Source organism: Parathielavia appendiculata (genome assembly GCF_033297405.1).
Source record: "Parathielavia appendiculata strain CBS 731.68 unplaced genomic scaffold N657scaffold_5, whole genome shotgun sequence".
NCBI lineage: Eukaryota > Fungi > Ascomycota > Sordariomycetes > Sordariales > Chaetomiaceae > Parathielavia > Parathielavia appendiculata.
Window position 1 is genome coordinate 1,717,157 of NW_026944224.1, and position 20,838 is coordinate 1,737,994.

The 20,838-nt window shown below is 55.2% G+C and overlaps 7 protein-coding genes across 7 annotated transcripts; 4 read left to right on the forward strand and 3 right to left on the reverse strand.

Annotated features, from left to right (window-relative positions):
- Positions 1 to 781: 781 nt before the first annotated feature.
- N657DRAFT_655855 (uncharacterized protein) lies at positions 782 to 1,722 on the forward strand (the record flags this gene model as incomplete). Its single annotated transcript, XM_062794636.1, has 5 exons — positions 782 to 1,047; positions 1,119 to 1,191; positions 1,226 to 1,328; positions 1,371 to 1,466; positions 1,496 to 1,722. The coding sequence occupies 5 exons, from the start codon at positions 782 to 784 to the stop codon at positions 1,720 to 1,722; spliced, it is 765 nt and encodes a 254-aa protein (XP_062648459.1).
- Positions 1,723 to 2,071: 349 nt separating this feature from the next.
- N657DRAFT_655856 (amidase signature enzyme) lies at positions 2,072 to 4,734 on the forward strand (the record flags this gene model as incomplete). The annotated part of the gene is made up of 2 exons (XM_062794637.1): positions 2,072 to 2,413; positions 3,019 to 4,734. The coding sequence occupies 2 exons, from the start codon at positions 2,072 to 2,074 to the stop codon at positions 4,732 to 4,734; spliced, it is 2,058 nt and encodes a 685-aa protein (XP_062648460.1).
- A 485-nt stretch (positions 4,735 to 5,219) lies between these two features.
- N657DRAFT_644956 (uncharacterized protein) lies at positions 5,220 to 6,127 on the forward strand. Its single transcript, XM_062792850.1, has one exon. The coding sequence runs from the start codon at positions 5,279 to 5,281 to the stop codon at positions 5,951 to 5,953; it is 675 nt and encodes a 224-aa protein (XP_062648461.1). The 5' UTR covers positions 5,220 to 5,278; the 3' UTR covers positions 5,954 to 6,127.
- A 746-nt stretch (positions 6,128 to 6,873) lies between these two features.
- N657DRAFT_595796 (P-loop containing nucleoside triphosphate hydrolase protein) lies at positions 6,874 to 14,755 on the forward strand. Its single transcript, XM_062789987.1, has 7 exons — positions 6,874 to 8,489; positions 8,573 to 10,027; positions 10,083 to 10,419; positions 10,481 to 11,193; positions 11,261 to 12,163; positions 12,235 to 14,179; positions 14,334 to 14,755. Exons 1-7 carry the CDS (start codon positions 6,992 to 6,994, stop codon positions 14,404 to 14,406), a joined length of 6,924 nt encoding a protein of 2,307 aa, XP_062648462.1. The 5' UTR covers positions 6,874 to 6,991; the 3' UTR covers positions 14,407 to 14,755.
- On the reverse strand, positions 14,647 to 15,863 carry N657DRAFT_663662 (uncharacterized protein; the record flags this gene model as incomplete). The annotated part of the gene is made up of 6 exons (XM_062795203.1): positions 14,647 to 14,738; positions 14,781 to 14,927; positions 14,957 to 15,391; positions 15,458 to 15,518; positions 15,559 to 15,587; positions 15,722 to 15,863. 6 exons carry the CDS (start codon positions 15,861 to 15,863, stop codon positions 14,647 to 14,649), a joined length of 906 nt encoding a protein of 301 aa, XP_062648463.1.
- Positions 15,864 to 16,418: 555 nt separating this feature from the next.
- Positions 16,419 to 17,794, reverse strand: N657DRAFT_690176 (uncharacterized protein; the record flags this gene model as incomplete). The annotated part of the gene is made up of 3 exons (XM_062797036.1): positions 16,419 to 16,460; positions 16,519 to 17,477; positions 17,563 to 17,794. 3 exons carry the CDS (start codon positions 17,792 to 17,794, stop codon positions 16,419 to 16,421), a joined length of 1,233 nt encoding a protein of 410 aa, XP_062648464.1.
- A 429-nt stretch (positions 17,795 to 18,223) lies between these two features.
- On the reverse strand, positions 18,224 to 20,402 carry N657DRAFT_671591 (FAD-binding domain-containing protein; the record flags this gene model as incomplete). The annotated part of the gene is made up of 8 exons (XM_062795601.1): positions 18,224 to 18,688; positions 18,887 to 19,152; positions 19,222 to 19,314; positions 19,379 to 19,584; positions 19,680 to 19,896; positions 19,957 to 19,997; positions 20,055 to 20,230; positions 20,374 to 20,402. The coding sequence occupies 8 exons, from the start codon at positions 20,400 to 20,402 to the stop codon at positions 18,427 to 18,429; spliced, it is 1,290 nt and encodes a 429-aa protein (XP_062648465.1). The 3' UTR covers positions 18,224 to 18,426.
- Between the last annotated feature and the right edge of the window lie 436 nt (positions 20,403 to 20,838).

The window sequence follows — 20,838 nt, forward strand, 5'->3', positions numbered from 1 at the left end:
TTCGGTGTGCTGTGGGGCGAGTGGGAATAGCCTCATCAGGGGTCTTGGTATTGGCCGAGAGTCGCCGAGGCTCGCACCGGGCCCAGCCCGTTACACGCAGAGGCCAATAGTGCGTATATGCCATAGCCTTGGCGGCCCGATTGTAAAACAAGTGAGTAGTAGGCTTAGCCAACATACGGAATTCCTCTAATACCCGTGGATAGGCACTCTTCGAAACGAAGTTGAAAGTCAATATTCGAAGCAACATGCCTTCTCGTCTTCTTTGCTATAACGTTATCGTATCGAGGCGGGAAGTACGCCAGTGTCGGCGACGTCGTAGCCAAAATATTCACTACGGCTTTGGGAACGCGTGCTAATGACCTTGTGACCGCACTCAAGCAGAGCTCAAATGAGGCGACACAACGATTTGAACAAGCCCGCTACCTTTTTGAGAGATATCTTGTCGTTAGCTTCTTCGAGGGGGAGTCGTACTATAAAACAGGCATCGTACGTCTATTCGAGAATCTAAGAGGGAGAGACTTCGCCAATTTCGTCAGATTGTCGATAGAATTCCGTAAGTTAACGCTGAATCTCCCGGTGTTGGTTGAGAAGCAGGTGGCCATGGACGCTGATCATAGCGCTATTTGCAAGTTCGAGACGATAGTCCTGCGTGCCGGCTAGCTTTGAAGAATGTCGCTGCGGAAGTCAAGCGCGGCCTAGAGTTAGCTCGGAAAAGTGAATCTTAGTATTCACGCCTTCTATCTATTATTCCTGTCTTCATTAATCGTGCTGATCCTGATATATGCTAGATTATGGCCACGATCATACATTATTTAGCGAGAGGGATAACAAGTGCTTAAGAAACTTAGGAGTGACCGATCCCCGCGACGACAAAGTTCGTATCGAGCGGGATAAGGGTGGCCTTCTCAGAGACTTGTACCACTGGGTCCTCAACAATGTCGGTTTCCAACGATGGCAGGACGATAGAGACGGCCAGTTGCTCTGGATTAGAGGCGATCCTAGCAAAGGTGAAATGATATTGCTCTGCGGAATAATTGATTGTCACTGGTGGGCGCAACTGACCACTGCGGAACACCCTCAAAAGAGGGACCGTGGTTCGAACTGTCCAGTCGAACCAGGAGTTGCGCACATGAACCTCAGACTGTCACTACCCGTGACATTGATGAATTGGTCAAAACCACTGCGCCAACGGTAAACATTTCATGTTTCTTCTGTCAGGCCACAGGACGCTCGCATCAACAACGCTACAGCGGTCCTGCGTGGGTTGATCTACACGCTTGTGACACAGCAGCCAGCACTCATTTCGCACCTACGCAGAAGCTACGATAGTATCGGAAAATAGCGCTTTGAAGGGCCGATTGTATAGGTAGCATTGTCGATGATCTTCGCCAGCATTCTTGAAGACCTATGCTTACGGAGAATACACCTGATCGTTAATACGCTTGACGAGTGTACTGGAGACCAGAGTTTGCTCCTTCACCATATCTCACGGGAGGCGTCAAATTACCCGAGTGCAAATGGATGGTATCCAGCCGCGACTGGCCAAGCATCGCGAAGGATCTGGACACCGCGGCGCAGGAACTCAGGCTATCTCTTGAGCTGAACAAAGAGTCTGTCTCCGTAGTTATCACCACATACATCCGGTTCAAGGTCGATTGGTCGGCGAAGCGAAATAAATACGGCGATGATACGCGAGTTGCTGTCGACGCTACTTGTTTATAAACGCATTTAGTACTGTACTTAACTAAGGGACCTTACTTATACCGACCTCTCTAACTTCGACCATGGCCTTCAACGCAAGACCACTCCTCAAACAAGCCGTCGCCTCTCTCACCGGTAAGTGATGGTCACTACCTACGAGTCCACGGGTGGGAAAGTAACCTCCAAACTTGCCGCTCACAACTTAACCCTCGTGCCAACCATCAAGCTTGGATCCACTATCACGACAACACCTGCGGCGCGGGCACCGTCTCTCGCCTCCTGCAAAGCGGTTTCCCGACGTGAAAATCCACGCCACCGATATCGACCAGCCGTTCCTCGACCTCCTCGCAGACGACGCCGCGCAAAACGGATGGCCCTCGAGGTATCAAACCAAAAATCAGAACCAACAACTTTCGCCGACGCCTTCTTCAACTACGACTTCATGAACGTCGGCATCATATTCATGTCGTCCGCGGGGCTCGACGCCGCCCGCGAGATGCACCGCACCTTCAAGCCGGGCGGCTTCGCCGTCGTGAACTACTGGAGGGCCATCACGTGGATGCTGCTTGTAATGCTAGTGCACAAGGCGTTCCCCGGCGAGACGGCGCCCTTCCCTGCGCGGCCTGCAACTTGGACAGATGGGAAACTGCTGAGGAAGGTCCTGGTCGAGGTTGAGTTTCAGGACGGCAACATTCGCCTCGAGGATCATGAGGTGAGCATCATTTGGATGAGGGGGAGGAGATTAGGGAGTGTGATGAAGAAAGGTAGACATATTTGGCGGGGATTGGTGGGTGGCATGAGGTGGATGGGGAGAAGTGGGATGAGGAGGCGGACATGCTTGCCGCGTTGTTGAAGAAGCAGCCTGGAACGAAGGTACAGGGAGGGAAGGTGACGATGACGGCAAGCCAGTGGGTGGCGGTTGCGGAGAAGTAGGCGAAAATGATAGGATGCTCCTTCTCCGATGGGACGAATTCACACCAGTTGCGCCCCACCTGACCTGACTCTCAGTAAAGCACCTGTCTGACAGAGGCCCTGCGTGACTCCCCATTTCACAGCCTGTCGGGTGGGACAAGCTCGGGGGCTTGCAGGGAGTCGGAATACTAATCTACATAGACAGTCCGTCCGTTTCTCCCACGCCTTAGGCACTCGGCGCAACTGCTCAAGTCTGGCTCTTCCAGTCTTTCTACCCACCAGCCTGCACCATTCTCCCTATCCTTCAAATCAGTTTCTCTTGTGTCGCTCCACAGCGTCGCCATTTCTGGGCTTCGAAAGTCAGTGCGACCCGACATTGACATGTTGGGTTCACGACGTTTCAAGCTCCCCCTCATCCAGACTGCCCCGGTCGCCGACGGGCCTCCCGAGTTCGTGAAATTGAAGGACTCGATAGTCAACGACTTCGTTCAGAAGGTGCCTGAGGAGTATTATATCCCTCAGCAGTTCGTCGATAACCCGCCCAAAGATGTCACCGGCATTGCGCGCCAGAGTGGCATTATGACTGAAGAAGAGCTCGACATCACCGAGAAGTACGATGCCTCGTCTCTGGCAGACGCCATCCGCATCCGAAAACTCACCGCGGTCGCCGTTGTCACGGCCTTCGCCAAGCGCGCCATCATTGCGCACCAAGTCAGCTGCTGCTTGGTTGACTGGTTCATGGACGAGGCCGTCCAGCGCGCGAAGGAGCTGGATGAGTACCAGGCTTCAACTGACGGGACAGTTGGCCCCCTTCACGGCATCCCCATCAGCTTGAAGGAGCACATACCCCTAGCTGGTCATTATTCTGCGGCTGGATACGTTGACACCAGGGTCAAGGACACCGAAGACTGCCATATGGTGGCCATTTTGCGGAAGCTGGGCGCCATCTTCTACTGCAAGACCCATCAGCCGCAGTCACTTATGCACCTGGAGACCGATTCACCCTATGGCCGAGTTCTGAATCCTTACAACATCAACCTCTCTGCAGGCGGTTCCACCGGCGGAGAGGCTGCTTTGATCGCCCTGCGTGGCTCGGTGTTGGGCATTGGCACCGACATTGGCGGCAGCATTCGTGGACCTTCTGGCTTCTGCGGCATCTACGGGTTCAAACCGACTTCGCGCATGCTGCCCATGCATGACTTCCTCCACGAAGGGGCCGCTGCAGAGCTCAACATCCTCATATCGGCGGGTCCAATGTCCACCACGTTGAAAGCCATGGACTTCTTCATGTTCGCCCTCCTCCACGAGCGGCCGTATCTCGCTGACCCGCAACTGGTTCCTGTCCCTTGGAAGAGGCTTCGCATTGAGCTCGAGAAGAAGACCCCGACCAAGGCCGAGAAGACGACCCCGACCAAGGTCGAGAAGAACACTCCAATCAAGGTTGGCATCATGATGCACGACGGCCACATCCAGCCACAACCGCCAGTTACTCGGGCTCTCGAGTGGGCCAAGGCCCAGCTGCAACTCTCCCCATGCTTCCAGGTGAAGCCATTCATGCCTTACCGCACGGCAGACGCCATCAAGCGCATACGCAAGGCATACTGGCCCGACGGAGGAAAAGGCACTAGGCAGCATCTCGAGGCGACCGGAGAGCCCATGTTCCCGCTGACCAAACACATCATCAAGGATGCCGAGGGCCCTGAGTTGACGGCGTCCGAGGTGCACCAACAGCGGCTCGCCCGCGACCGGTTCCGATTCTACTTCGCCAGCCACTGGACCGAACAGGATGTAGACGTCGTCATCTGCCCCGTCTTCGTCGGCCCGGCATGCGCCCACGATACGGCTTTCTACTGGAACTACACGGCCTTCTGGAATTATGTCGACTACCCTGCCGCCGTCTTCCCGACGCCCATCACGGCGTTGAAGAAGGGTGATGAGGACTACGCCCCGTCGAACAAGGCGCCGCTGAGTAAGGAATGCGAGCATGTCAGGAAGATGTGGGCCGAGGGTGATTTTGAAGGGGCGCCGATTGCATTGCAGATTGTGGCGAGAAGATACCATGATAACCAGCTGTTCGGTGCCTTGAAAGATATGCAGGAGGCTCTTCAGCTCGGTGACTAAATGCCTACTGGAAGAGTGTGTCGGACTGGAAGAACGGACCATTGGCAGGTTCGAGTCCTGAACTGGCAAAGCGTTGTGCATGTTAGCAGGCCATTAGCAGAGTTGAGCCCCACCCAGGGGATGTGGATGGGTTTTTTGTCTTTTCCATGTTTATTATCAGTAACGTATTCGAGACTTGGTAAACCTTCGGTTTGGAGAAAATCATAGTACGGATAATCAGGATTCATGGATCATTCCCGCCGTGATGCACCGAGCACCTGCCTGAAGCAGTAAGCAAAAGTTCAACCGTGTTGGGAAATTGCCAATTTCCTTCATTCCGGCGATGTGACGGTGTCACGGTTCAGGGATCAAATCCATTAATTAACAGCATTTATGTTAAGTTAACATAGATAGTTAACGTTATGCAGTGTTTCCTAAATAAAAGTGGTAATCCCCCGACGCCCGTCTTCTGAATCCATTGCTTCAATTCGTTCGCGCAACGCGTCCTTTCATTTCTCCATCGACAATCACACCACGCTCGTTAGACTTCAATCATCGACTTGCAATGGCCAAACTGGTGCTCTCGGCGATGGCGCTGCTCATGCTCGCCACGCCCGCCTTGTCGGCCTGCGAAGGCGGACATACCTTTGGCTACTGCGAGGACCGAATCGTGCACTGGTACGACCCGGACACGGGCGAGATTTGCGACCCGCTCGACTGCGGCGGCGGACGTGCCCCAGTTAAGACAAACGTCCCTGGATGCGCCGCCTACAAAGGCACCCTCACGCGCCCGACAGAGCCGTCGTACATGCCCTGCTGGACTCCTGGCTGGACTGGGTACCTCAGCTCGACCATCGTCACGGCCAGTACTACTGTGGATGAGGAGATGACGACTTCGACAGGACTAGTGGGCGTGTCCTCCTCTTCTTCTTCTGTTGGCACAGTAGCATCATCAAGTCAGGACGATTCCGAGTCGGCTACTAGCGCGACCACCGGCGACGGCTTGTCGTCTACCATGACGACAGTGCCTGGTGCTGGGTCACTTTCAGCCGGGACGCGCTCCACCACCGTCTTGACGACTGCGCCGCAGACATTGACGGGCGGTGCCGGTAGTAGTGGGGCGGTAGGCACTGCCATCACGAGTACGACTGTGCCGCCGAGCGCTGGAAATGTTGTAGCCGGCTCGTCGATAGCTGTGGTCGCTGGAGTCGCTCTGCAGGCACTTGTCGTCTTCTTCTAGGAAATCAGGGATTGTCTCTTTTGAAGCGCATGGGGGTTATTTTTGTGTTGTGGATTATAATGAGGGGGAGAACTGAGCCAAGAGTTGGTGTAAGCTAGCTAAGCAATATATTGTACTGTATTGTACTTGGTCTCCCTGGGATGGAGAGCCATAGTCATCGCATTGCTATGTGGCATTTCACATCAAAGCCCACCTTTGCAGTTTACTTTCAATTGTGGTTTGGCGGTTCTGCAGCTTTCAGTTATCTCGTTCAACGCCGCTGAGCTATGACTTTGTCTCGGACTCTCCAGTTGTCTCGGTCATCGCTGTCATCATCTTTTGGTAGTCCGTCAATTCCTGGCCAGTAGCCACTCTGCTGCCGAGACCCTTCGCATCTTTCGCGAGCTCAACAGCGAGCTTCTCTCGATTGAGTCAAGTCAGGATGGCCGGATAACTACTAGATCGCTCTTCACCCCGCATCTCTCTTAACACTTATTTACCCAGAGAAGCTGAAGCTGGTCGGCTCGGCTGTTTCTGTCATTGGAATCTCAATGGTTGGATCGGTTGGTCACGATGTTTCGTTGCCGGAAGCCGGCCGCTGTTGGCTCGGCCAGGCGTTCTTTGAAGCGCCGAACCGGCAGACTGGCAAAACCTTTACAGTCTGACTGGCCTTGTCAACTCGGCCTTGTGCGTTATCCTTGCTCAGTTTCTTTAACTTGTTGGCCCAGCCCCAAAGGCCCGCCACGGCCACCTGCATCAAGTCAACTTCTCATTTGTCGGTGTTGTCACCAGAAACAGCGGCTTCAGGCATCCTTCACGCATGACGCGCTGAGGCCTGCTGCATCTTGATTCGTCGATATGGAGAACGAGGCTGCGTTTGCAGTCATGTCTTTGATCGGCAAGGCTCTGTGCATTTTCTACTGATACACACAACGCCAACCGCTCTGGAGGTGGCTTGTACAAGAGACGGCATATCCGCACATTGGTGCGTAGCCCGAAACGTCAACCCTTATTGTTCCTCGATATTTGCAGCGCCTTGGGCCCAAGAAAACCTGAACCATGCCCTCATCACAGGATCTCCGCCGAGCAGCCCGACTCCATGGTGTGTTTCGAGACATGATCTCTGGAAAGCGCACTGTCTGCAGTCCCCAGGATGCACAGCTCTTCCTCGAGGCCGTTCGGTGCCAGTCGTCACCGAGCCAATGCGTTGAGCTTCTTGTGTCTAGCTCTTCAGGCATGGCTGCCATGAGAGATGCGGTCAGGGCAGATCTGTCCCCACAGTTCATCTTGTCCCATATCCTCCCCTTTTTACGTTATCTTGCAGACCCGAGAGTCAAGGCACTTGTCGACGGACAACTTCTCGAGCAGACGATTCTAGTGGTTTCTCACCCGCCAACCGTCCTGAATGCCCTCACCAACCTGTTTACCTCGCGCCAACTTCCAGACCACAGCCTCTACCCTTTTGCTTGGCTCGTTCTCGAGCTCCTTTCGCTTCGCCCGGAGGCCCATGTGGATGTTGCAAGTCTCGTCAAGGCCGCCTCAGACGATCAGCAGCTCCTCAAAGCCCAAGATCACGCAACTCGAGAGCTAGGATATAAGATCCAGAAAGTCGTTCTGATTCGGTCCTCCCCAGGCGGGAGCGATGAGCCCGGTGGCCCTGGCGGACGTCATGACAACGATTTCGCTGACTTCCGCCGAATCCGCATCTATCCGACCAGTGATGAGTTCCTGTCAACCCAGTTGCCCTACTACCGGACAGCCAGTGAGATCCTCGACACCGAAGTGGACAAGCGGCCGCGCGCCCATCTCGACAACCAGTTCCGTCTTCTCAGAGAAGACATGCTGGCCGAGCTTCGCGAAGACATTCAGGTTGCCACTGGTAAAAAGAAGGGGAAGCAGACTGCGCTGAGTCTGGGCCAATTCGTTCCAACCGGCATCGACATTGGGAACGACACGGCAGGCCGGTACAAGCGGTGCGCCTTGCTGCTGGGATGTTATGCAGGCCTCAACTTCTTCGAGAAGATGGATCCGACTGCCCGGAAAAAGTTGCTGAGGGATCAACCAAGCTTCCTGAGGCACCAAACGTTCGGGGTCATGCGCCGCGGAAATGAACTCCTCGGGTTTGCATTTGTCGATCGAGACGTCGACAAGCTAGCCCAGTGGCCTCCCGTCGTTTCGCTCCAGTTTGCCGATGACAATGGACTTCGACGAACCCTTCTTGCACTGAGCCTCCCAGGCCGTGAATCCGTGCAATTCGTCTTGGTCGACACCCCCGTCTTTGCCTACGAGCCGGTCCTCCGCGGGCTGCAACGCATCGCTGACGTGCCATTGCTCGACCTTCTTGTCTATCCGCCCTCCGTTGCCGATTCTGGGTTTGAAGTACCGCGGAAACTGGTCCCGCTTGTGTCCAAACTGGAGAGCAGTGCGGAAAGCTTGGGTCCTACTGGTGTTGTTCGACTGGTGACGCCCACTGGCAAGATCGAGATCGACGACTCTCAGCTTGCCGCTCTACTCCTGGCCCTGAAGAGTCCAGTGAGTCTGATCCAGGGCCCCCCAGGTATGAATTTAATGTCCATGAGACCCCGATCCTCCACCCCTCCCATTCCCCTTGTATATCTGACTGATACTTGCTGTCGTCAGGGACTGGCAAGTCCTTCATCGGCGCACAAATCGCCCGCTGCATGTTCGAGGCCGATCTCCGGATTCTTGTCTTGAGCTACACGAACCATGCGCTGGATCAATTTATGGGGGAGGATCTCTTAGAAGCTGGGATTCCTGCCGCGTCCATGGTCCGCCTCGGGTCTTGGAGCAAGTGTACTCCCCAAACGGCGCCCATGCTGCTGTCAGCACAAAACTGCCAACATCGTCGCTCCCTGCATGCTTGGCAGATCATCGACGCCTTGAAGCAGGAAGCTGCATGTGCAGGATCTCAGCTCGGGGAGGCCTCACAAGCCTTTATCGACTTCTCCCCCGCTTGGGACGAAATCTCCGAGTATTTGGAGTTCACCGAAGGTGGTCATGCGTTCCTTGAGGCGCTCCGCGTCCCTACCGACAGCCGTGGCCCGGGATGGAATCGGGCTGGGAAAGCAGGCAAGAAGGTTCGCACAGAATATCTTTACCAGCAATGGATCAAGGGTGATGGCCCGGGGCAGTTCGCCAAAGAACTTCCTGCCACCGCAAAGCCCGTTTGGGACATGGCACGCGCCGTCCGATGCGAGCATCACCAAAATTGGATGACCGCTCTTATTGAGGAACACCTTCAGAGCATCGAGGACCTCAGCCGTCAGTACAACCAAACCCAGGAGAAGATCGAAGCCCAATTCAGTGACAGAGATGCCAGCATATTAGCCCAAAAGAAAATCATCGGGTGCACCACGACAGCAGCAGCCAAATACGACAGCCTAATCCGAGCAGCCAACCCAGATGTCATCCTGATTGAGGAGGCGGGAGAGATTCTCGAAAGCCACGTGTTGACGGCGCTTGCAGGATCCGTCAAACAACTTGTCTTGATCGGGGACCACAAACAACTCCGGCCCAGGATCAACAATTATGCCCTGTCCGTCGAAAAAGGGGATGGTTTCGACCTCAACCGCTCCCTCTTTGAACGCCTCATTATGCAGGGAGCGCCCCACGCAACCCTGCACAAGCAACACAGAATGGTGCCCGGTATTTCGGTTTTTCCGCGCGAGCTTACATACCCCAATCTGCTTGACGGGCCCAACACCAGCGGCAGACCCAGAATCGCCGGCCTTCAGGACCGTGTCATCTTCCTAAACCATGGGAAGCAAGAGAACTCGGACAAACAGCTCCCAGACCGACGCGACCCCGCAATGAAGGAGAGCAAGAGGAATCTGTTCGAGGCGCAGATGGTGCTGCGCTGCGTGAAGTACCTTGGCCAGCAAGGATACGCTTCTGACCGCATCGTCGTTTTGACCCCGTACCTGGGTCAGCTCCGGCTCTTGCGAGATCTCTTCTCCAAAAACCAACACGACCCTGCCTTGAGTGAGATGGACAAGAATGAGTTGATCAGGGCCGGCTTGGTGAGCGAAGCGGCAGCAAAGCTTGACAAGAAGCCTCTCCGTATCTCTACCATAGGTCTGTTGGCCCTCTAGCCGCTCAAGGGATCGAAGTAAGCTAACTGGCTCCAAAGACAACTACCAGGGCGAGGAGAGCGACATCGTGATTGCCTCGCTCACGCGCAGCAACAAGTCTGGTGACATAGGGTTCATGTCCGCCCCGGAGCGGCTCAATGTCCTCATCACACGTGCACGCAATTGCATCGTGCTGATTGGCAACATGGACACCTTCATGAGGAGCAAGAAGGGGGAGACGACTTGGCATCCATTCTTCGACCTACTTAAGGCTCGAGGACACCTTTATGATGGTCTCCCTGTCGTCTGCGGCAAGCATCCGGAGAAGACCGCATTGCTCAAGGAGCCGATGGCATTCGACAAGTTTTGTCCTGACGGGGGCTGTACTGGGCCATGGTATGTTGGCATACTTCTAGTTATGTGCCCGGGTCACTTCACTGACACCCTCAACAACCAGTGACGCGCCCCTAAAATGCGGCATCCACAAGTGCAAATCACGCTGCCACCGCGTCGTGGACCACTCCCGCACGGAATGCGACCTACTGGTCGAGAAGGTATGCGAGAGACAGCACAAGACCAGGGTCAGTTGCAGCAAAGAAAAAGACGGCTGCCACAAGTGTATCCAGGAGGACAAGGAGATGGAGCGCAGGGCAAAGAGAGATCTGCAGCTCGAAGAGGACCGCCGCCAGCGCGAGGAGGCATACATGCGCCAACTCAAGGAGATCCAGGATGAGCTTGAGCATCAGCGACGCATTAACAAGTACGAAGCCGAGGAGGAGCTGCGGAAGCAGACCCTCGAGCAGCATCACTCCGAGCTGATTGCCTTGAAAGATGCGGAGCAGAGACTTCGGCATCAGAACAAACTTAAAGCAGAGGCTGCAGGCAAAGCCGCCAAATCTAAGTCAACGGCGCGGACTAACAAATACCTGACCCCTTCGTCGTCCAAGGAGGGCGACAGGTCCAGCGGAGCACAGGCGGAATGGGACTTCCTGAAGCAGTTCGAGGGTGCAAAGAGCAAGACAGTAGATGACTTGATGGAGATGATCGGACTTGAGAAGGTCAAGGAGGAGTTCCTCGCCGTCAAGTCCAAGGTCGACACTGCGTTGCGGCAGGGGATATCCATGGCCTCGGAGCGGTTCAGCTGCTCCATGTTGGGAAATCCCGGCACCGGTACGTCTTCCTCCCATAGCCAACCTGAGGCACCATTTCCCATAATCATGCTAACCTTTGTGTCCAGGGAAAACCACGGTGGCCCGTCTCTACGCCCAGTTTCTCACTGAGCTCTGCGTGATTCCTGGCTCATGCTTCAAGGAGAATACCGGAGCAGGACTGGCCGACCTGGGCGTCGCCGGGTGCAAGAAGCTGATCGACGAAATATTGAATGAGGGAGGCGGCGTTCTCTTCATTGATGAGGCTTATCAACTAACCTCGGGTAACAACGCGGGCGGCGGAGCTGTCCTCGACTATATCCTTGCCGAGGTGGAGAATCTCAGGGGCAGAGTGGTGTTTGTCCTGGCCGGATACAACAAGCAGATGGAGAGCTTCTTTGCCCACAACCCCGGCCTTCCCAGCCGCTTCCCTGTCGAGATGACATTTGCCGACTATACAGACGACGAGCTGCTCAGAATACTCGAGCTCAAGATCAACAAGAAGTACAACCATGCCATGGAGTGCGAAGACGGGTTGAGTGGGCTGTATTGTCGAATTGTCTCGAGAAGGATTGGTCGCGGACGCGGGAAAGAAGGTTTTGGCAATGCCCGCGCAGTTGAGAACGCCTTGGACAGAATGTCACGAAGGCAAGCGGACCGGCTCCGACGCGAGCGCAAGAGGGGGATCAACCCTAACAATCTCTTCTTCACTAAAGAGGACCTCATTGGACCCGGGCCCGGGGAGGCTCTCGCCAAGTGCGGGGCCTGGAAGAAACTTCAGGGTTTGTGCGGGCTTGCGGCAGTCAAGCAAGCGGTCCGGTCCCTCGTCGACACCATCCAGCAGAACTACCTCCGAGAACTCGACGAGCAGCCTCCCATCCAGTACTCGCTAAACAAGGTCTTCCTTGGGAGTCCTGGTACAGGGAAGACCACCGTGGCGAAGCTCTATGGGGAGATACTCGGAACTCTTGGATTACTGTCCAAGGGCGAAGGTGAGCTTCCGGTTCATATCCTACCCTATCCAAGGACATCGCGTGTTGCACTGGGCACTAACAGACCGCAGTTGTGGTCAAGAATCCCTCTGACTTCGTCGGCGCTCATCTTGGACAGTCAGAACAGCAGACCAAAGGCATTCTGGCCGCCACCATTGGCAAAGTCCTCGTCATTGACGAAGCCTACGGTCTCTACAGCGGCGGTGGCTCAGAGGGCGGCGCGACCTCGGACCCTTACAAAACGGCCGTCATCGACACCATTGTGGCAGAGGTGCAAAGCGTGCCAGGTGACGATCGCTGCGTCCTCCTCCTGGGATACAAAGACCAGATGGAAGAGATGTTCCAGAACGTCAACCCCGGACTGAGCCGACGGTTCCCCATTGCGTCTGGCTTCTACTTCGTGGACTTTACCGACGAGGAGCTGCGCACGATCTTCGATATGAAAATCAAGCAGCAGGGATACCAGGTTACCGATCAAGCCGCCAACGTTGCCATGGAGATGCTGAAGCGAGCGCGAAACAGACCCAGCTTTGGCAACGCAGGGGAAATCGACATCATCCTCGATGCCACCAAAGCCCGTCACCAGACACGCTTCTCCAAGGGACAAGCCAAATCGGCCACATTCCTAGAAGCCCGAGACTTTGACGAAGATTTTGACCGTGATGAGAGGGCCGAAACCAACGTCCGCAAGCTGTTTGAGGGAACTGTTGGGTCGGAGCAGATTGTGTCGTTGCTCGAGGGATACCAGGACACTGTCCGGACGATGAAGGTGCTGAACATGGACCCCAAGGAAAACATCCCCTTCAATTTTCTGTTTCGAGGTCCGCCCGGGACAGGAAAGACAATGACAGCAAGGAAGATGGGCAAGGTCTTTTACGACATGGGTTTTCTCGCCTCTGCTGAGGTGGTCGAGTGTTCGGCCACGGACCTCATCGGCCAGTATGTAGGACAGACGGGCCCCAAGGTGCAGCAGCTCCTCGACAAAGCCCTTGGCAGGGTCCTGTTTCTCGACGAAGCGTACCGTCTGGCCGAGGGGCATTTTGCCAAGGAAGCCATGGACGAGATTGTCGACTCAGTCACCAAGGACCGCTACTTCAAGAAGCTGGTGATTATTTTGGCCGGGTACGAGAAAGACATCAACCGGCTCATGTCTGTCAACGCGGGCTTGACCTCTAGATTTCCCGAGGTCCTGGACTTCCGGCCCTTGTCGGCCGAGGGCTGTGTAACGCTTATGCTGCAGCTGCTGCAGAAGCAGAAGAACTCGCTAAGAGCCAAGAGCAACAAGGACCTTGACCTGTCTTGCCTGGAGACGCCTGCCGAAGGATTCAAGCAGGATTTGCTGCTGAAATTCGCAAAACTCGCCGGGCAACACAACTGGGCCAGCGCGCGGGATGTCCAAGCCCTGGCGAGGGGGGTCTTCAACAAGATGCTCCGCGACAAAGATGGCCTCGCCAAGGGTTGTCTCTCTCTGACCGAGGGTATCGTCACCGCCGAACTCGCCGCCATGCTCAAAGAACGCGCCTTGCGTTCCACCACCAACGCCTCTCAACCTTCGGCCTTCCGCGACATCCTCCCGCAGCAGTTTCCCTTTGGCCTCTCCAACCCTCCTCAGCTCTCAACCCAGCCCTCCACATCCCAAGCCCAGCCTACCCAGCCTGACACTGAACCAGACAAGCAAGATTCTCCCTCCAATGGCGACAACACCAAGGCCCCGAATGCCCTCAGAACCGTCATCCGGCCCAAAACACAGACACCCATCAACACCAACAGCAGCCACCCGATACGCGACGCAGGCGTAAGTGACGAGGTTTGGACCCAGCTCCAGCTCGACCGCCAGGCCCAAGACGAGCGCGAGGCAGAGTATCAGCGCCTCAAACAAGCTGCCAAGCAAGCCACGAACGAGGCGAGAGAGAGGATTGTCGCACGATTGCTTGAAGAGGAGGGGCGCCGGCGAATGGAAGAGGAGGCGAGGCGGAGGTTGGAGGAGATGGGTGTTTGCCCTATGGGGTATGCATGGTACGTCGCAGGCGCGTGCCTGTTTGTCTTTTGTCTCTGCTTGTCCTGTCCCTCTTTCATCTTGGGCGAGCGGCTGTGTTGGCTGTCCTGGCCTCAGGATTTGTCAATCACATGTCTGCTTGATATAAAATAGTAGCTGACCTTTGCTGGGCAGGATTCGGCAAGCAGGCGGGTGGAGGTGCGCTGGGGGTTCGCATTGGATGGAGGAAGCGGATTTGGGCCTCTGAGCGTCATGTATCTCTGCGCATGGACGAAGGGAACCATATGAAGAAACCGACGAAATGCCATGGCTGTGAACGAGTTGGTTCAACTCCAGTTGATGGCTGGGCTCGAGATCAGTTAACATTTCGTGGCCCTCGCTTCTCTCTGCTGAATGGAGTACATCTGGACTTGTGATACTCCCAGATCTACCTAGGTACATTCGCTACAGGAACTGGATCCCGTCGGGAACCTCGATATTTACCCAATCACTTCAGGGTAGCCCCGTCCATCGGCAGGTGTCTCGAGCATGGCACGAGATGGTTCAGCCTTGGCTTGAGAATGTCTCTCCGGTCCACATCTCCATGCCGTGGCGGGAAATTGATCTTTAAGGCAACCCGACTTTGTTCAATGACAGAACTCGCAGCGACAGAACCAGCAATGGCGGCCTCGGTAAGGTCCGACGTAATGCTAAGAGTGACTGCGAAGCCCCCAAGAAATGCATTTCCCGCGTCGGTGGCATCCACAACACGACATGGTTCGTGGAATGCTGGGACCATCGAAGAGAGTATGAATGACTGGCAATTACGCAGCCGTGCTCACCGCAGCGGATCACGACGCGCCGTCGCCACGTTTTCCCAACCCGGATTCCAAGACTCGGAGCACCTGTTCTTGATCTTTGTGTGGTCAAACTCCGGAGATGGCCCGCCACCGTCATCGGAGCCAAACGAGGCCAAGACTCGAGGTGATTGTGCGAGTATATGTCCAGAGACTTGGCGGCCTGGAGATGTTCATTTTGGGTCCCCGGGTTGCAGCTCAGATGGAGCTGCTCCCAGACCATGAGTGGCAGCGAGGCGGCTCCGGCCGAAGCACGGAGCCCAGCGAGGTCGGCTGCAAACGTGGCCGTCAGCTCCGGAGAAGCCAGAAAATGAAATTTGGACCGGAGTAGTGGTGAGCCGCAGAGGCCAGCAGGAGTCGGTTGCAGCGGAGGGGTGGTATATCGGAACTTTCTCTCTAATAAGGCGCACAGCTGTTAGTTTCGGTTCCCTGTCGCACTGCTTCCCAAAGTTCCTATCTCACCCCCGAAGCCATCCCTCGGATACACAAGGAGACCTCGAGTGGACAGGCTGGAGGGATTGATCTCTTGTGATTGTGATGGCGATGCCCCAGCTCTTGATAACCTGTTCCACGGAATCGGGAAAATCGCTCCCTGCGAGGATGTGACAGCCGAGCTTTTCGTGGTGCGCGGCTCCCATGTCTGTCATGCGTGCGCCGAGTGTGCCTGAACGGAATAAGGAAAGCAAGCTGCCCGGCAATACCCAGGTTTAGTTCATGAACACCCACTGTACAAGCCTGAGCCACCCGCGATGTCATAAAGGATTGTAACATTGGAGAAGCGAATCTCGTCTAGGACTACCATGCCGAGCGAGACAAAGATAGGGTCGTTATCGTTTGGGAAATTGGAGAAGGTATGATCGGAACGCATGATGTCCGAGTCCACTGAAACTGGCTGTCGGACTGGATTCCTTGTCAAAGCAGAAATCTCGTTCATCTAGTTATTTGTCTTTGAAACGAGTGTGAAGGACGTCACGGGGCCTGGTGCATGGGTCATGAGTTGTCTGATTCTTGTCTTTTTCACAATCGGACCGGAAAATGTATTAGTGATCAAGGATGCAGCCTGTGGGATAATCGCTGGTGAATGCTCTAACGTTAGTTATCTTGCCGCGATTTTCAGCCATAAAACCCTTCCTCCCCTAGTATGTGCATTTTCCGCAGTATCCGCAAGCCACGCCGCAACCCGTAAAGTCATCTTCACCCTCGTCCCACTCCACAGTATCACCGCTGCTTCCCTTACGTGCTCCAACCCCTTTGCCATCATCATATCCCCCTTCCCCCTCTTTTTCCTCGCTCCAGCCTCCCTTTCCCTGCCAAGCGTCATTACTACCACCTCCACCGCCTTTGTTGATAACCCCCCCGGCATTCATCCACCACTCTCCGACCGCATCACTCACCACCGTGCCCACATCCCCACCCGCCCTCCTCACCTCCAACACCCCCTGCCCGGCAGCGCCTTCTCCTCCTCCTAAACAGTGACAAATCTCAACAACTTGCCCATCATCATTTTGACTACTGTTACTAACTTCCCTCCTCACCCAACGCAAAAGCACCGCCAACCTCGCCAGTTCCTTTGCGTTTTCTTTCTCCCACCTCGCCACGTCCTCCCTCACGTCACGAATTTCCGTGTCTTTTGGCTCAAACAATCCTGACGCATGGAAGGCGAGGATGAAATTCGGAATCTGCGACACCCAGAGCCGGGGGAGTTGATCCGTCAGGGGGTGGGATTTGACGTTCTGGCGGGTGCGGATGCTGCGGGTTTTGAGGTCGAATAGGTAAGTCGAGGGGATGAGCTCGCCGGCTCGGGTTATGGTAAGAGGTATCTTGTCTGTGGGGGTTTTGCTATTGGTACTAGGAGTACTAGTGCTGATGATGGAGCTAGTGTTGTTATTGGGGAGGAAGGGGGTAATCGTGGTGCTGGAGAGGGAGGACGTCAGGTCGTTTAGGATGCTTTGATGTTGGGAGGAAGAGGTCGTCGAGGGTTTGAATTCATGTTTGGGGCTTCTGCCATCAGTCTTGTGCACCTCGGGCTTGAGGTAGCCGTCGGCCTCAAAACGAACGACCAGGTCCAGCCCACCAAACTCGTAGCGGACCAGGCGCTGATGTGAGACCGAGCCCCTGACGTCGGCTTCCCAGGTGGTGTTGGCCTCGGGAAAGGCATGGCCGTACCCGCGGACGTCCGGGATCAGCTCGGTCGGCGAGTTCTCGCGCCGGACTAGGAAGACGGTCGTGTGCAGCTTGTAGACGAGCATGCGGAAGGGTCGGTCCTGACCCTGGACGAAGCGCAAAAGGTTGCCAAATGTGCTTCCGCAGGCGAACATATCAATCTCGGCCGGGATGGTGGGATCTGCGGCGAGGGCGGCCACGACGGCGGGCTCGGTCGGGTGCTTTGGGTAGCGAGCCGCATTCTTGTCGCGGAAGGACCGCCCACTGTCTTCCTTGAGGCGCGAGGGGTGGGCTTGAGGCGTCCACTGGGGTGGTTTGCCTGGGAGAGGAGTGGTTTGGTCAGTTAACATCCTCCGCGCTAGGGGCTCTCGCCGGCGATGCCGTGCTACGGGGCACGTAAGTACCTGGAATCAGTATGGTTGGGTCACCACCTCTTTTGCCCACCCAGTTGAACGAATTCACGGTGCGTGGGTTGCGAATCTGGGCTTGATCTTGATATGTTCGAGCCTCATCATCAAGGTCCTCCACCCTCCATGTTCGGATCAAGTCACCGAGGGGAGGAGGGGGGGCCTCAGGAGGCTCCGCGACACGCTTAGCATACCAGAGGTGGGACCCCTTTGACCATTTGGATGCCATCGGCAGATCGAGTGAAACTGATGTGCACTAGATTTTATGTTTGAGGGGAAAGTGAACTGACCATTGCCCGGCAGTGGGGGACACAAACCGGGTTTAAGTAGGGCGCCGGCAGAACTGAGGCCTACAGCGGAGGAGGGCAGTGTTTGTCCAGTGAGTCCAGTCATAATCTGGAGGAGGCTGTATTGCAGTTACACAGCGGCGGCATGCAAACGGCAGCAAGACTTGAGTGGCTGTTCTGCCCTGCAGTGGCCGCCCAACAGCTGGCCGTTATGCAGGCGGCCCTGTGAGGCGGTGCGTCAAGACAACCAACAACCTTCACTCAAGTTCAATGTCAAGTCGTGCTGTTACCGTTAACTGCCCCACCGGTCAATTTCGACAGGCTCGAGGAGGCTGCCACCTTAGGCCACAGTGGGCTTGTTGAACGACAAGGCTAGTTGCAAATCATATTCCCAGACCGAGATATACCTTATATTTGACTCGTACTAAGACACCCACCCAAACCGTGCCACTAGTTGTCCTCAGCACACATGTATCTTCTTTACGTTGATGACGCCTGGCAAAGGTACTGTCTACGTCGAATGTCGCCTGGCCTTAGGCGCCAATCCCCTTCAACAACCTACAGGTACTTGGGTTCAGTCGCTCGGCTTTCCAATAGGAGCATAGAAGTTGAATCTGCCCTTCGGGTCATACTTCTTCTTCAGCTCCCTCAGCTTCTGCATCCTCCAGGGCGCATAGCCATACATCTCCGGCGGGGACTCGTCGCCAAACGCATAGTTGACGTAGGCGTGGAGTTGCTCCGATCCGCTGCCGTCCACCATTGCTTGTCGCATCGCCTTGGATGCTGCGATGATGTCGTTTGAGTACGCCGGGTTGGTATAGCCCCACACTGGGGAGCTGATGAAATTGTCGCATTAGTTGTGCCTGCCTGGAAAGAACCGAAAGGAAAGGAAGGCTGTTGATGATAGAAACGCCTACGTAAGCAACGGGTACTCTCGGTGTGGCATAGACGTGCTATGGGAGGGAACGGAGGTAACTGCCTGGTGGGAGTAGCCCTCAATGACATAGACGGACGTGAAGGCGACATCGGGCTACTTGGTCGTCATGTCGGTGAAGATGCGGTGAACTTCCCGCAGAGCAGTGGTGTTGTGGCGCTTGAGATAGGTGGGAAACAGGTGTCGGTACATGCCCTTCCCGCAGACCACCTGGCTGGACTCGTCGCTGCGATTGATGCGGAAGAGCTCGGGGTAAGGTACCGTGACGTTCTCCACGCTCGCGGGCCCGAGGGCGAGGAAGGGAGCTGCGTACTGCTCCAGTCCCGACAGATCCCCGGCGTAGATCATCCTCATTTGGATAACAGCCTTGAGTAAGTAGGGTAGGATTAGCTTGTGGTGGCGAAATGAGTGTTGTTAAGCCGTATCAAGACTCACGCTATTCGAGTCGATATCGGGCCTTCTCATGAAGTTGTACCAGTTGATGAGTTGTGGAGGCTGGCCATCTTCTCTGAGGAAGTTGTTGGATAGCTCGAAAACGTGTTCGAGCTTGTCTTGGTTTAAAGTTGAGCTCATACTGCGACCACTCCGGGACACGGTCGTATATTCTGTACTTCAGGCGGGTAACAATGCCGAAATTGTGTCCAGCGCCTTTGAGCGCCCACAATAAATTCGGGTGTGACTTTTGTGAGGCAATCACCGAGCTGCCGTCTGCCAGCACGACATGAGCTTCCAAAATCTGGTCGGCCAGAAGACCAAAGAGACCCTGTAGATAGCCATGGCCACCCCCGAGCATGATGCCTGTGATGCCAGTACACAAGCAATTGCCGGTTACTACGGCCTGCATCAGCAGAGCTCAGGTGCTAGCTTCCGCGTTTCTTTGGGTTAACACTTACCCGTCTGCTTGCCTTCGGCCCAGAGACCTCGGATGAGCTCACCGTTGGTGAGCCCCGGTCCCAAGTCAGCATAGTCGCCACTGGGATTGATCTTGATCTGTTTCAACTTCATGAACGAGATAGCAATGCCGCCCTGCATCCTCCCTAACGTGGAGATGAAGCCGTGTGATCCATCGATAGCCAAAAAGGGCAGGGAATGGTTGTTTGCGAAACAGACCTGGCACAGGTTCAGTTCATTTCTGTTAGACTCGTGCAAAGCGTCTTCAGGGCGGCGAACCGTTTTCTGTACGTCATCCTCATCGTCAACCTCAACCACGGCTGAGTAGGTTGGCATAGAGTAAGCCTGTCATCTTTGGTAGGTTGTCTTCATGCGACGATTGTCTCGACGGATGATGGTGGCACCCGGGGAGAGTTGCTTGCCGAGCTCTGAGAAGAGATCATCGGAGTCGAGAGCACCCAAATATCCCAGCTCAGGCCGGGGGCCCAAAGTAGGGAGAATAAGGGCAGACGCGACTCCGACGACAACGGAGAAGATACAATGGAGGATCATCCTGGAAAGCACTTCAGAACAGTGCAGGCAGATATCTCTGAAAAGTTCAGTCTTGGTCCCAAGGAACAGGGAATGTGCTTGATAAATGGACTTAATGGGAGCCCACAATATCTCAAAGCTGATGGAGAGACAAACGCAACTTACGTGGCAGCTACCTTCGCTGCCTCATGCATGGCGTCGGTTGAGTTTCACGACAGCAAATTGAGGCGTTGTCACAAGGTCACAACCACACACTTATGCACAGACAAAGTCACGAGTCACCGAGAGACTGAAAACTGCTATAGCCGGGCAATCGGCGTCCGAGTTCCTTGCGAGACCAACAAACTCCGTAGGGGATGGCCTTTGCCGCAAGACCCGGAACCGGGCCGAGTCCAGTCCCCCGGACTTGTCACAACTCCAGCGAGTTCTAACTTTAAATTTATACCGGATACCTAAGAATGCCAGTATTTGAGCTATGATAGTTGCTACAGTGGGAACGCTGGAGAGACCGTCGCTTCGTCTCTCAACTGGCACGGAGTAGAACGCCCCATATCCGGCCACTCAGATCATGCTCCGGGCTAAGGTATCTCTTCCAGCATTAACCGAGGCCTGCAACAGAGAGGGTGTCTT